This window comes from Anguilla anguilla, chromosome 17 (genome assembly GCF_013347855.1).
Source record: "Anguilla anguilla isolate fAngAng1 chromosome 17, fAngAng1.pri, whole genome shotgun sequence".
NCBI classification, from domain to species: Eukaryota; Metazoa; Chordata; class Actinopteri; order Anguilliformes; family Anguillidae; genus Anguilla; species Anguilla anguilla.
In genome coordinates, this window is record NC_049217.1 from 2,181,169 (window position 1) to 2,197,296 (window position 16,128).

At 41.1% G+C, this 16,128-nt stretch overlaps 1 protein-coding gene across 1 annotated transcript in view; it reads right to left on the reverse strand.

Moving 5' to 3' along the window:
• The window catches only part of LOC118217311 (dnaJ homolog subfamily C member 7-like), a 34,153-nt gene extending 25,305 nt beyond the window's left edge, over nt 1–8,848 (reverse strand). Inside the window, exons 1-4 of the mRNA XM_035399210.1 lie at nt 8,695–8,848; nt 5,323–5,411; nt 2,791–2,915; nt 1–87 (exon numbers count right to left, since the gene is read on the reverse strand). The exon at nt 1–87 is cut by the window's left edge and continues 27 nt beyond it. Of these exons, the coding sequence (XP_035255101.1) occupies nt 1–87; nt 2,791–2,915; nt 5,323–5,411; nt 8,695–8,762 (369 nt within the window). The 5' untranslated portion in view covers nt 8,763–8,848. The remainder of the gene's footprint in view (nt 88–2,790; nt 2,916–5,322; nt 5,412–8,694) is intronic.
• Nucleotides 8,849–16,128: the final 7,280 nt, after the last annotated feature.

Genomic DNA, 16,128 nt, shown 5'->3' on the forward strand with positions numbered 1-16,128 from the left:
CTCCAGCTCCAGGACCCGCTGGAAGCAGCGGCTGGCGGCCATGGCGTTGCCCAGGCACAGGTGGCACTTTCCCTCCCGCAGGTGGCCCTGTGGGGCAGACGCCAAGGGGGGAAGGGGGGGACGGAAGAGCCAATCAGAGGCCATGACCACAAGCTTTCTGCTCTTTAGCCTCTAGGCTCCATGGAGTAGGAGGACAACTGGCTGGTTTTAGACACCTTCCAAGTGGCCACATGTTTAAAAGCAGAACTGGAAAATCTAGGTTCTGGAAGTAAAAGTCCTCAGTATTTTGGTCCAGTCACCTGGATTTGCTAATTAGCACAATTCTTCAGCCAAGAAGTAGAACTGTTCAGTGAAATCAGTTGGCTGAATTCATGAGTTCATGGATGTAAGAAACACATGGCAGAACTTTCACTTACTGACCCCTGGACTTTCCTCCTCTGTTTAAATGCACCTGGTGGAAAACAGTAACAGACCCAAACTTACTACTACCAACAGCAATTATGGAATGTCTCTTAATTAGCAAGAGAGAGGACTTGAGAGGTGTAAAATGTAATGTAAATACAAAAAACCAAAATTAAAAATGTATCCTTAAACTTCAACCAAAATGTTGTAGGTGTACACTGTTTTGCTGGTGGTAAAGGAGTATAGTTAATACAGGGTTCATACACTTTTTCACCAATGATTTTCAATGACTTTTCCATGACTTCTCCACAACCTTTAACTGAATTTCCATGAACAAAACAAATGACTTTATCTCAGTGGGACGATTTAAAATTATTTATTGTAACACTAAGTAAAATTAGGTCTGCATCTGAAACATATGGTGCCTCTCTAAAACAAATAAACACCAGATAGACACACTTAGATACATTCTCTCATATTTTAATTCGAATAGTTTAACATTTTTGTCAATGTCTCAAACAAGGCTCGAAATTGCTCCCGAAATTTAATCTGTGCGACCTTGAAATATAACTGGGAGCATTTGTGCGAGTGCAAACAATTGTTCTGGTGCGACCTTTTGTTTTTTCTTTTTCTTTTTCCAGTCGAACGTCTCTTTCTCTGTACATTCACTAGTTAGTACACTCAGTATGTGCCTTGTGAGCTGACGGCGACCCTTCTAACCAATCGTGAGCTTGACATTCTTACCTTTAATGCTGATTTTAAATAGGTTAATATTAGCCTTCAATCACTCCCTTTCACTGCACTCCACTGTCACGCGACACAGAGAGCTAACGCGTTAACTAATGTTACCTGAAGACAAAAGTTTATGTTCAATTTATTAGCGTTATCGAAAGCTGAAAAGTTGAAGCGGACGTTTTGTGTAGCGACCCGGTTGAAACAGCTAATTTCTCCTATGCAGTTTACTGGCGGTTGATTTAATTAGCGGTATTAATGTGACGAGAAGCGCTTTGTCGTTTGAATGCATAACATGCAATTTCTTGAAGAGTCGACACATTTTAGGCGTGACAGTTTAACTGTTACTTGTAAACCGTACTGTTATATTGTCGTTTTTTATCAATAAAAAATCTATTGCATATATTGTTGGTGCTCCTTACATTTCGGTGGGTGCTCCTAAGTTTTTGAAGTTGGGAGCACCAGTGCTACCAAGTAAAAAAGTTAATTTCGAGCCCTGATATATTATTGAAGCTGCACTCCCCTGGCATATTGTCGGCACAGTAGGGCCTACGTTTACTAACTGCTACATCAGCAGAGGCGTGCCTGTAAACAGACTAAGCAGGACCGAATTAACTTCTCACACCACCAGAATACCGCGAAGGTTACGAGCCAATTTACGTTTTATTGGCCTACTATACATACTATTTTTATGATTGGATTAATTAGTAATTATATTCGATGCAACTTTAGCTATATTTCCATTACTTTTCCAAAACTTTTCAAAAAATATTATTTTACATAACTTTTCCAGGGCCTGGAATTTGCATTTTAAATTTCAATGACTTTTCCAGGTTTTTCATGACCGTACGAACCCTGTTAATAAGTTTACACCATAAAAAAGAGGCGAGCAGATTTGCATGTACGCATCTCGATACGACATGTAAAACACATACATTCAAATAGTTTCATTTGAAATGAGTGAATGTAAAATGGCCCATCCCAGTGCAACTGGCATGACAGTCACACTCCACTGTTTAGGGAACATGTCTGAAGAACAATGTCTGTGTTCTGTGTGAATTCTAACCGGTCTCCAAAATGTTATTATTTTATTTACCCAGCTGAATCCCACAGAGACAAAAATCTCTTTATGGTCCTGGCCAAGAGGTTTTCACCTCCTAACACTTCCCCCCTCCAAGCCTACCTTAGCTTTTCTTTTTTCTTTTTTTTTGCAGCCACTTTTGTACAAAACATGCCCAACACTAGCCTGATTGGTCCGTCTGACATGAGCATGAGCCTGACAGTAGCGCAGGTTAAGGAATCAACTACCTGAACGTAAAGAATTACAGACCAGTGACCATTCTGGAAAAGGTTCTTATTTAAAGGTGCTTATTTAAAGAGGTACCTGTCCCCAGTTAGAACAAAATGAAACCATTTTTGGGAAAGAGTAATGCATGAGAATTTGGAAAAGATAAGACTTTACCCCATGCTTGGATTCATCCATAATTCCTTTATAGGCTTGGACCAATCACACTAGTGTCAGATACTGACCAATCATAGCAAGGCAGATTCAGAGAGGGTTGTGCTTTGGCCAAAAGCGGGTGCAAAAATAAATAATGCCACTTTTGCAACTACTGACTGACCTTTCACCTTTTGACTCACTGACACGATGCATACCTTGGTGAAGGTGTCGTCCAGCCGCACTGCCTGCTGGGCGTCCTCCAGAGCGTCCCTGTGGCGGTTGAGCATCATCAGGGTGGCGGCCCTGTTGCCATAGTAACTGGCATTCTTAGAGCTTGCATCTGTCAGGACAGACACAACTCAACACATGCCTCCATCTATGGCAACACTACAAGAATACCCACAGACCAATGAGTAATTCAGTGTGCTTTAAGGTATAATGTCATGGCCAAAACGTCACTGTACTTGTGTGCATCCAGAGGACCTACTCTTATATCTTCAAGCATATGTTAATACTGCTCTCACAATCACATTTAAGCACTGGGAGTTGTCATGGTTCTGTGTTTCCGTCTCTGTCTTTCCTTGTTGGGCCGCCAGATGGCGGCACTTCTGTTTGTGTCCTGCTCGTTCCCCTGTTAACTGTATTATTGCTTTCAATTATTTTATTATTGTCTCGTTATTTAATCATCATCCCCACCTGCCTCGTTTTTCCTTCCCTCTGGTTTGATTGTTCTTTGAGTTCACCTGTGTCTTGTTACCTCTGTCTATTTAAGTTCTTTGTCCCCTTGACTCGGGTGCTGGGTCCTTGTGTTTATTCCCAACTTGTGTTTGTTTCTTACCGTATGTACCTACCCGGGTACTCTGCCTGCCTGTGATCTGCCCTGCCCGTGTTTTGAGTTCCTCTTGTTTTCTGTTTTTTTTCTTAGATTTTTTTGTAGTTTGTGTTTTTGCCCATCGTGGCCTTTTCTGTTCCCTGTTTGTGTTTGCCTTTTTGGTTAGTAAAGTCTTTGTTAATTTTCCCTTTTTTGAGATTGTCTTTCTTTACTCTGCGCCTGGGTCCTGGCCCCCGTACCCTGACAGGAGTGAATCACTTCTGAGCATCTGCCTCACAAGGAGGAGAAACTCACAGTGAGAGAAGAGGCAGACTGTGGAACAGTGATAAATGACTGAGTCGTTATAGTAGGATTCACATTCAGACAAGCTTTGGATCGGTCTGAAACCCAGACAGTCAACTGCCTCTGAACTCTGTTCTCATCTTTAAGGAAAGGGAATTCATCAGTGTCAGAGCAATATAGTAGTAATATAGTATTACTACAGTAGCATATAGGCCAACTGGTTCTGCGATGTTCTCCTGGTTGTCACTCTGAATACTTCAAAAATAGACTGTTACATATCTAGATTATTTGGCTTTCAGTACAGAAAATGACAAGCCACTCAGGGGAAAATGATAACATCTTGTTCACCCTTACACTCCATGTGTGTTTAGTTGTTTTAGCATAGTCTGGTTTTCCAAAGCCAACCAGACTTGGAGCTAACCGTAAAGATATCCATTTGGTTTTCAAACTGAGATCCAGGTCACGATGCAAGGAGGCACCCCCCCCCCCTTGTGCCTTCTCACTGACAGAGGGGAGATCTGCTCTATCCCATGTGTGTACATTTTATACACACGGACCTAAATCAGCTGGCTCCATGAGACGGATACCTTTAGCAGACGTGTAATGTTCCAGGATTCCTGGTTACTGCTGGCTACTTCCTGGTTATTCTTGAAAATGCTGATGTATGTCTGACCTCTAACAGGCCAGCTCTATGTCTGTCACCATTAGAGTTTCCCTGCTCCTTCCCACCCCACCTGACCTCAACAGCACCCCCATACCCAGTGGTCTGGCTCCAGGCCCCTCCATTCAGCTGCTGTTATAGCAGAATAACATGCACCATTCATTAAGGAGAAGGAAATTAAATGCAATGCTACAAGGCAAATCTGAAGACTGAACACTATTCGTTTTGGTACTGCAGTCCACAATGAAGTACAAACAGTACCACTTTGGCAGTGATTTTCATTAGCATGAAAACATGAACATTTCTGCATGGACAGCTGCTTGAAAGCAACCGAAAAGCACAGGTAGACTAAAAGCTAGCAAGTTTACATTTCATCAAAACGTAGTATATAGGGACAGGGCATTGGTTCTCAAACTCGGTCCTGGAGGCCCCTGAGTATGCTGGTTTTCGTTCCAACCACAATTGCAATCCCAGAATTTTAACAAGCTGTTAATTTTTCTTAACTGGCTGCATTTCATGCTTTAGAGGGATTATTTACTCTCTTAAACCGCATTATACCAGAAATAGCTGTGCGTGTCATGAAGAATAAAATTCCCATCTTCATATTGTGCTATATTGAGCTATATTGCAAACAATTACATAAAAACTGGGATTTTTTCATCAAATGAAAGAGGTCATTGATAGGTTCCTAATTTGGTAGTTGAACTCATGTTTAATTTCTTTAAAATTTCCCTAAACTTGCAGTGCAGGTTTGGCACGTCATTATTTGCTTTGTCTTTGAATTCTTCATTGTTTTCCAGATGGTTCTTTTTAGAGGTCAGGTGTCCACTTTCACCAATTAGGAGCCTCAGTCTTTAATTTTTACAACAAAGTATACCTATTTAAGCGTGCAGGTTGCAGCAATTTGCAGGTTTGTGTTGTAATTGTTCGTAATATAGCTCTGTATAGCAGAAATGCTGAGGGCAGACTCACCGATAGCCTTTGTGTAGTAGTTTAATGCTTCAGCGTAGTCCTTCTTTATGTAAAAGGCGTTCCCTTGTTCTTTGAAGCCTTCTGCTTCCCTGGGTGGACAGACGGACATAATGACACACAGACAGGCACAGACAGAAACTAAAGAGATGAGAGTTGGCATTTAGAAAGAAACAAGGTCATTGGATTTAGGGTAAATTAGCCCCAGCACTAAAGTCAGAGCAACAAAGAAGCCCACAGATGAACAAGATGTTGAAAATGATCAATAAAAAGGCCAAACATGTGAATGCAGAATCTGAAAATGAACGCAAGCAATCAGTGCCTGAAGACATTAGCAGCTGACTTTCCTGCATCATTCGAATATGACACACATTTAAGAGCACAGCATTTGGACAGCAGTGTACAGGGATGGAAACCAGAATTTGTTAATCAATGTCGTGTCCTTATTGGTGCAAGCTACTGCACAGACCTTGGACCACTGTGAAGGAGTAGCCTTCACTGCAGAGGCAGGATGTTGTTTTCTCCAGATGTTTAAATTGAAAAATGTCTGTCTAATATATAATCACCATATTCATGAACTGGTGTCTAGCAGGTAACTAACTGACTGGTTTCCATGTGTGTCTAATTGTGGGCCAATTTAAGATCAGCTGTGTGGATTAATAGGGGGTGATCTTTTGTAACCAATTTTGGGCAGTATGCTAGTAAAGCTTTTGCCAATTTTTTTCTAAAGTATCCAAATAATTTATATGTAAATGTCCTACAATGATAGAGTCTCAGTGCCTGCATTTCTGGCTTGTGTGTAAATAAAAGGTTTTATATATTTTGGAGCTCTGGTAATTTTAAAAACCTTCGGTTGTCAGAGGAATCGGTCGGCTTTATGACAACTGCTCACAGTCAAATTGTTGATGTTAGAACGGGCTTCTGCGTGGACCCTTCACTTCCTGATACGCACGTTTGGGTTTGCTGTGCTGAGGAAAGCCATAGACACAAGCCTCATCTCTTCTGCACTGGAGACACGGTCTCCGTTTCCACTTTTGGAGGCCGATCTAAAGGGAGCACACCTTTCAGCGATCACCTTTGCGAGCGGGGGAGGGGCCTGCTTTCTCTGCCCCCCCTCGTCTATACATAGAAAGCGCAGAGACAGCAGGAGCTGCCGACAGCTGGCCCCGTCCAATCAGAGCGGAGGAGGAGGGGACCGCGGTGGCTGGACGGGGCACACGCGGCCACATGGGGCCGAACAGGCACACGGAGCAGCGGCTGCCTCTCCGTCCCGCGCAGGTCCACCGGCCTCAGCCATTTTGCTAAATGTAGGTCAGCTTTTTTTTTTAGTCCTTGTTCTGCACTGATAAAAGTGCTACCCTGTACCCGATGCATGACACACATCCAGCAATTACCTTTGACCACAACAGATCCCTGAATAAAAATACAGCCTGGCATATTGTGCATTTCCATAACAGAAGCTCCCATCCAAGGTGACTTCCAAAGCTGTGACTGTTTAAGTCGAACCATTCACAGAGTACGATTACTGAAACAATTCATACCAAAAATCCATCTCACAGGTGAAGTTGCCCCAGGATTCAAATTTGCGTATCTGCACTAACTAAAGTAGAGGCATAACGATTATCCTCTTCCCAGAATCCACTACCTGGAAGATAACTGACATACAACCACCATTTACGGAGTGTGCGCAAACGAATTCCAAAACATCAAATTCCACCACTGCGGATAGACCGTGACGTCATTTCACATACGTTTAGAAAAGCAGCTGTGGCTGCGTTTGGAAGCATGAACCAAGCCACGTGTGTTACCGCTACTATATTTAGAGTACACCCGACCAAATAGAAAGCTGGTTAATTTGACACTGCAGGTCATTCTGACAGCTCCAGACCAGGACTGGCACAAATTATATAGTAAATAACTCATTTTTATTACTTTTCGAAGATACCCAATGAAAACAAGGCTGTGACTCAACCAATAAGAGTTTTATTATACACAAATACAATTTATGTAAACTTAGAAGTTACTTCCCCAATCTTCAGTGCGCATTCCGTTCTGTGGTTTTTTGAGGTGTTGGGGCATGCTGTTGGTGTGGTAGTCTTGTGTTATTTATTTCTTTAAGGGCAACTGAGTTGAGTAGTAGACACTGGTACTCTCATTTCATTTTTGCAGAAAAACATCTGCAATCTCCTAACAGACAGCTGTCTACACTTCGAAGACCAACATTTAACAGTTCAATCAAAACTGACTCATTCCGTTAGATTTTTTAATTAAAATTCATTTTAGTGGGTCTAAACGATGTTTCAGACCGAAATAAATATTACTTTCATTTTGACCGTACATGCCGCATCGCATCTAGCTTCTTGTTTTAGCTGTTAGCTTATCTCGTTCGTCAATGAAACACCACAGCCATGATCGTGTCTTTTTCAAGATAGTATATGAATCAGCTCGCTGTAGAAAAATTCACGTGTATGATCATAATGTGTTTCCAGGGTGCGATGACAGGACAGGCAATACGCTGTATTGTTCTTGACAGTAATAAACTTCCCGAACGCTTAGCTACCTATTTCTAGACTATTCCTATTCCGCTGTGAGAAGATGAATATATACCTGCAAGTAGGTTCGCTTACAATGAAAACGTCATATGAAACACGACCACAAAACACAACAAACAGAGGTAGCCAGTAGCTATACTAACGTTTAAAACTATGAACATTTAGTTATCTAAGTCAGCTAGCGTACCTTACCCAAGTCACCCAAGATTTTTCTAGCAAGCCATAGAAATTTCCTAGCGAGCTGAAAAATACACACTGACAGACTAGGCAGTTAGCTAACTTTGTTGAATAGTAGGTTGCTAGCTTGTAAATGTGATCTACCAGTAGTTATAAAGCAAATGCTAACCAATTGCATGTCGTAGATATTTTGTTAGAAATTTTCGTTAGTTAACAGCACACCACTAGCAAGCCAAGAACGAACAGAAAAATTGGGATGCATGTTAGGCTAACTTGGCTAACACTGAAGTAGCTTGCTAACAAGACTGAAAATGACAATTCATCTTCTCACAGCAACGCTGCCGCAAGCCGTAAACGCGTAGAAGCTTATGTGACAGTTAATACAATGGCAAACCCAGGACATCAGCAGTGAAAAGCCACCGAGAGGACAGCAGGCCATGTCATGTACCCACACTGTCCAGGAACGTATAGCCAGCTAGTCAGCTACCTGCGGCAACTGCCGACTGACCAAATTGGATATGCAGCGGGTGGAAGACAGGTTGCCTAATGCTAACCAACCTTACATTATGTAGTAACAATTAATTTAACATGTGAACTGCTAGCTAAGTCCCCAGTAAAGGTCACAGATCTATTGTGCTGAAGTTACCTTTCCAACTCTTCGTCACTCATTTCCAGCTCCGGTTCCATGGGTACATCACCGTCTATAGTCGCCATTTTGCTGCCGGGAGGCGGTAGGGGAAAGCGCAGAAGACGCACTGCCGCTGACTCGGTCAAGCTCCGCGTTGCTTCTGTTATTACGCATGAATCACGTTGACTATTTTTGCGCAGACCCGGCACTGAGCGAATGAATATAGGCTATGCTATGTGTACATTTTATTTTTTAAACTTTTGCAATATAATTTGACTCGGCTGTTTTGTCACCTAAACTTACGTATTTTCTCTAATTCTGTGTAAAATATGAAAATCATAATCATAAGAATTTGGGGAGACCATGGATGAACTGCCCGGAAACGTTGGATTTAGCCTACATTCTTCGCTCTGATCTCTATCTCTTTTCTCTTTTTTCAGTGACCCACTCAAAACTATCTTTCTTCTTTTTTTCCCAACAAGGCTCCAATGTACACTGGATGACACACTGTGACCCTGTTGATTTACCCAATAAGTTCATGAAAGCTGAGTTCTTAAGTTTACTGGCGTTTCTCCCATCTACACGTGCAGTGCTGCTACTGTGATTGTTTTACTTGGTCACAACATAATATTAGTGCTTGGCATTGAATTGTATCTAATTTCTTTAGCCAACTGTTAGCTACATAGCCTACTACACGCCCGTATTCAAAAACGAATCGGAAAATATAACCTAAATATATAGTAGTAACGTTGTCCTTTCTGCACACCCTTCACCTAGTAAACACCTTATCACATTTAATACCTTTTTAAATTTATTGACTATCTTCTGTATGCGTACTGCCCATATTAATCTCTCCTCAGACCATAAACCTAAAAATGTACTGTATGTATTATGTAGGAATTAAATGCTCCACAATGTAATTCCTTGAATAACAATTTCCTACTTTAACATGAATTGCTCTATGAAAAAAAAAAAAACATTTTATCCACCTCTATATTCTTCCTCAAATTCTTAATGTAACTTTATTATAATTATCTAAATAATTCTTCTTTCCACAACATGTCAGGGCTATAGGTCTGTAATTAAAGGGGAATTTCACTTTATAACACTTCTGGGCTCATTTTCACACCTACCCGAGCTTTTGTGTGCACCCCAGACAGTTTTTAGGTTGCTTGCTTCAATATTTAGATATTTGTAGATATCTGATACTCGTGTAAACACACATTCCTGCTTCTCATGACTAATATTTCAGAATTAAATTCTGAAAATGATCAGTCCTTGTCATGAGTCTAAAAGCTTTATTTAAACGTGTCACTGCCTCAGCACACTCAAAGCCCCTTCCCCCATTCTTGAATTCTTATACCAGAGGAACTGGATTTTCTATTGGAAGTTTTCATATTTGAATTTCAGGTGAGCTTCTGCTGCTGTAAGATTTAGCAAGATGTTTAATTTGAATACTTTCCATATTTTTCCTGCAGTTGTAAATTGTGAGCTAAAGTGAGTACAGATCCATGTGGTTTATTTGTGTAAAATCATCGAAACTTCTAGGGTAACTTTTGCCAGGAGCATCTTGTTAATGCTGAAATAGGGGCAAGAGAAGAAGTTCTGATAGACTAAACTTAATTGGGAATATTATGACAAACACACTTCTAGAAACATATTAGTTACGGATTACAGAGCCTCCAGGTGATTTGGTCATTTTGAAGATTTGGAGTTATTGGCTCAAAAAGTGTGGCTGTTATGACTTAGGCCAGTGGTGTCAAACTCGTTGCCATGGAGGGCCGTGTGTATGCAGGTTTTCATTCCAGCCTCAGATCTTGATCATATAATTAGTTAAATTATTTGCTGAATTAGGGATGCAGGTTTGTGCACAATGGTGACCCGACGTCTATGGTGACCCGCATTGTCTAAATAAAAATTTTCTTATATTCTGTGCTTCAATGCAGTTAAACGCATATGGCTGAATGAGTAATTGGACTCAATTAAGGCAGCATTAATTGGTTGGAATGAAAACCTGCATACACACGGCCCTCCATGGCAACGAGTTTGACACCACTGACTTAGGCAGTCAATGAACTGCATAAAGAAATGTTGTGACTGTCTAGTTTGTGCCGGCTCTCTCTCCCTGATGCAGCCCAACAGTCGGTAGTGTTTCTCAGCAGTTCCATAGAACGTGTGATGTGTAATGACTGCCATTGACCTGCAGGGGGCAGTGCCTGTTTAGCTTCTCTCTCCATAGAGTATAAAGGACCGCAAATTGCCGACTAAAGGCTTTGATTCTGGGGACCCTGTCATGGGAATTGCTTAATTCAGGGTAACCTTTAATCTGTTCTCTGTGACAATTCACCAAAGCTGCCGGCTGCTCTCCTGTGTCTCCAATCAGAGGAGGAAGAGACGTGAGACTGGAGGCAGCTGTGCTTGCTGGGAAGCAGGAACTGAAGTTGAATAAGTTCCATGGCATGGATAAAAACCTTTTATTGCTGTGTTCAATTGGACAAGGGAAAACATACGACTCATTGGAAATCAGTGATTTCTTATGCAGATACAGGCCCCCTATGTTTGTTGGTTTTCATTCCAACCACAATTGCAATTACAGAATTTTAACAAGCTGTTAATTTGTTTAAATTGTGTGCTTTTCGTGTTTGGATTGATTATTTACTCTCTTAAACCTCATTATGCTAGAAATAGCTATGCAGGCCATGAAGAATAAAATATAATGCTACAAGCGTTGAATAAGCGTTAAATTTTTTCAGAATTTTTTCTTACACTTATTAGCACAATGCACGTTTGGCATGTTATCATTTGCTTTGTCTTTGAATTTTTCATTATCTTTCCAGATGGTTAGTTTTAGTGGCCAGGTGTCCACAATGTCACCAATTAGAAGCCTATTGATTGATTCACCTCAGTCATTAATTTGATCAGTTAATAATAATGCATCTCTTTTTGTGAAATTTTTTGCATCTAGCACAATAAGCACAATATGAACATGGGAATTTTATTGTTCATGGCATGCATATCTATTTCTGACATATTGTGGCATAAGAGGCTAAATAATCCCTCTGAACACAAAAAGCACCTAATTGAGAAACAGTTTGTTATGATTTTGTGATTGTAGTTGTGGTTGTAATGAAAACCAGCATACACAAGGGGGCGCCAGGACCATGTTTGGGAACCACTGTTCTGTTTGATGAGGAAGTGTCATCTAGCAAGCTGCAGTATTGGGGAACCAGACTGGAAGATTGGCTAAAGGTGCGTCCCATTGCTTTTAACTACTCACCTCCTTTCCTCCACTCACACTACCTCTTGCCCCTTACCCAGAAGTATGTACAGGAGAGGAGGGGAGGAGGGGAGTGGAGGGAAGGAGAGAATGAGGAGACATGATGAAAATTGGGTGAAAACAGCTGATCTGGTAAATGGTAAATGGACTGCATTTATATAGCGCTTTTATCCATAGCGCTTTACAATTGATGCCTCTCATTCGCCAGAGCAGTTAGGGGTTAGGTGTCTTGCTCAAGGACACTTCGACATGCCCAGGGCGGGGTTTGAACCGGCAACCCTCCGACTGCCAGACAATCGGTCTTACCTCCTGAGCTATGTCGCCCCTGATCTGCTTCTCCGTAATCAAAGCCAATGTTGACTATTGATGAAATAGCCCCATCATAATCGCTATGTTTTTGCCGAGCCCACACACAATCTCATAGCCAATCACAGATCTTACATGCGGTCAGTCCATTTAAAGCTGAAAAATAGCATGTAACTTTCAAGTATAAGAAGTTGCATGTACAGTAGCCTGTACAAAAATGACACTGGCATTGCTGTTCAAGTCAAGACACTAGCTGATATATAATCAGCAACATTAGATCACAGTAAACATCTTACTGTATACACAAACATTTTACTGTTCCATTACCCTAATGTGCCCAGTGTTCACAGAGCACTAATTCACCTCATATCCTGTAGTTATAATGTGAAAGCCTACATTCTGTTGCCCATTCATTGCACCTCACATAAGCTAAATCAGCAATATTTCCATAGATTAGTGAAACAAATCATCACTTCATATTATCTGAGCTATGGTTATTACAGTGGGAAATAATAAACAATTAATAATTAGTATTAATTACTAACATCTTAAATCTAATTTATTGGTAATAAATACATCCTTTGGAAACTGTTAAATAAATAGATTAATTCACTCTGTTCACATACTAAAATAATGGTAGCTTCCATTCTTATTTATGTTTAGTTATGTTCATCTACAACAGGGAAGCAGGTTTTTTATTTGCTTGTATACATGTTGCTTAAATGAACAAATTTGTCTGTTGGTTTAGAGCCACAAAACTAACTGACATTTTGTTATTCGTTGTATATCTAACCTTCTGGCATGTGTGATAACCTATTGAACCACACACAAATTTGGCTAAATATCTTGCATAATTGGTGAAATTCAGGTTCTCCACCATCTCTGCTTTCTAAAGTTTGGCTGGTCTCTCAATTTTTTTGAGCTAATTAAAAATGTCTTACATTATCCGTCCTTGTTTCCTTGGTCCTCGCCTGACCTGGAAATCGATTGAGGTCAGCCATCCAGAACATTCCGACCCGTTAAATGCTCCTTGAAGGAACTAAGAGTGCGGAGCTAGGAGGCTCCCGAAGGATGCTTAAGCAAGGAAAGACAAGTGCATTCTTTGCAGAAGTTTTTGTTTTGGAATGCGTGACGTATAAATTATTGACCTGTGGATCTACCTCTCCCCATCTGCCAGGTCTGTAATTGATGTGTCTTCAAATGAATGCTTGACTGAACAAGGACGTTCCATTTGCCTAATACACTTTTACTCGATTCCTCTGTCCTCGCGTCCTTTCCTCGCTTCCTTTCTTTGCGTCCTCCAATGGGTGGAACTAAGAAGTGTGGAAGCCGCGTTGCGCGTCTCCTCCGATAAATGGGAAATAAGAGGGAGGGAGGAAGGACACAAAGATCCATTTCTGGGACACAGAGGAGACCAGGTGGTATTTCTGTGACAAACATAAACATTATTGGGAAAATGTGTAGAAGTTTAAATTCATTCATTCATCCCTATCCCTATACAGATACCCTTGTGGTAAACTAGAAAATTTCCTTATTATTATTCCTGATTTATTAATTGTGACAAGATAGATGTGTATCTATGATTTAGGGATTTCATTTAGGGTCTCGTTTCTCCAAAACACTTTCCTGTCATGAAGAAAAATACTGGGATTATAGTATCTGCCTGAGATGTCTGCTCCACAGTGAGGCAGTGATTTACCATACAATTGGATTAGGGAGTGAACCACCATACAGTTGGAATAGGGAGTGAGCTACCATACAGTTAGAAAAGGGAATGAACTACTATACAGTTGGAATAGGGAATGAACTACCATACAGTTGGAATAGTCCCCAGCTCCTTGGTTTGAAAGGTAAAGCTCCCAAACCTTGAGGCCATAGAGTCTGTGTATACTAATATATTCATTTGATTTTCATCTCATTTTAAGTAAAATGTAACCATTCAATTTTAAAAACCGTCTTTGTACTCAATGTTCTGTTAGCTGTGCCTGTATTAAAACAGCATATGGAGGGGTAATAACTAGGTTTTGTTTAGATTCCGAGAAATCACTTGTGCTATGCTAAAGCTGTCTGCTCTCCATTGACTCTGACAGAAGCCCTCTAAAAGTTTTAGGGGCACTTCAAAATTAAAGGCTGTGATTTAAAGGCTATTAACTGAGCAGTGCTTTGCATTGCATCACTTGAACAGTTTGAACACAAGGACCTGTATTCCTTAAAATACCTACAAGACCTCCCTACTTCGTGAGCTCTCAATCATGGTTGATGGCACCATAGTGACTGCCTCTCACTCTGCAAAGAGCCTGGGGGTGGTGCTGGACAACCAGTAGGACCTCAAGGAGCACATCAAGGCAACATCACAGTCCTGCAAATTCCTCCTGCACAACATCAGGAGGATTCAACCATACCTGACTATGCACTCCACCCAGCTAATACTTGTCCAGGCTATGGTGACCTCCCATCTTCACTATTGCAACTCCCTCCTTGCAAGCCTGCCAGCTTGGACAATAAAGCCACTACAAATGATTCAAAATGCTGCTGCCTGACTTGTCTTCAACCTTCCCAAGTTCTCCCACGTCACTCCTCTGCTGAGGTCGGTGCCAGGATCAGGTTCAAAGTCCGGACCCTCGCCTGCACTGCAGCCAACAGGACAGCCCCCGTCTACTTACAGGACATGATTCAATTCTATATGCTTGCACAACCACTCTGCTCTGCGGCATCCGGGTAAAGGGTTCTTGCTCGTCTCTACCACGGAGCTTCTCCACCCTAGCTCCCCCAACGAATGAACTCCCTTTCCCTCAACAAACCACTCCCTCACTTCCGTCATGGTCTGAGGACGCATCTCTACAGACTATACCAGGACTAAGTAACTATCACCAATCTGTGATCATTTTTATCACTTAAATTTCCCTCTTTCCTGTGCCACTCATGTTACATGTAATGCCATCCGGCACTTATTGTGCCTTGTATCACTGTCTAGATGTTGTAGCCTGTAATGCCTCCTAGTTTGACTTAGCATAGGTTAGGTCAGAGTAATGTTCACTGTGTGAACTGGACTTAACGTGTTCATGGCTATGAATAACTGAACAAAATGAATATTGTACCCTATCGGACCTGTGTTTCGTCATTGGAACAATGACCTTTTGATATGCGCTTATTGTACGTCGCTTTGGACAAAAGCGTCTGCCAAATAAATGTAATGTAATGTAAAATAAAGTACACTTAGTCTGAGTAGTTACACAGTGTACATTATTTACAGATTATTTACACTGTGTAGATTCTTAGTTCTGCACAGAGAGAAATACAGGACATGAAGGAGTCTCTGTGCTACCTAATGCTCTCTGAAGGAAACATTTAGTAGCTCAGAAACAGACATTTTGATCCCTTGTGTGAACTTACAAGGATTAGAATGTTATTTGTCTTTTGTGTTTATGAAGTTAGCGTTTGTGAGCATTATAATTGTGTGCTGCTTATTCTTATCACCTCAGAATAGCATTGATGAACCAACTCATGGTGCATCTGAGACTTACTTCACACAACACTTCTTAGATCACAAACTCAGCTTATTCACTGGGCTTTGAAACTATTTTACAATGAAAGATATTTAAATTATGCAAAATGTCTGCGCTCGTACACCCGAGAATTTCTCAGCGACTGAGAATTATAAAATAAACTGAAGAAAATGACCTCCATCTTTTGAATTCATTTAGGCCATGTGTGGGTACATACTGTATGCATACCAGCACAAGCACATTAAAAGGGCTTCAGGCAAACAGTGACAGTAACCTCAGAATTTGGGGTGAATGAGTGTTTTATAAGTGACCCGTTACACAGGAACACTCTACCTATGATGCTGTTCGCCCCACAGCTATTTT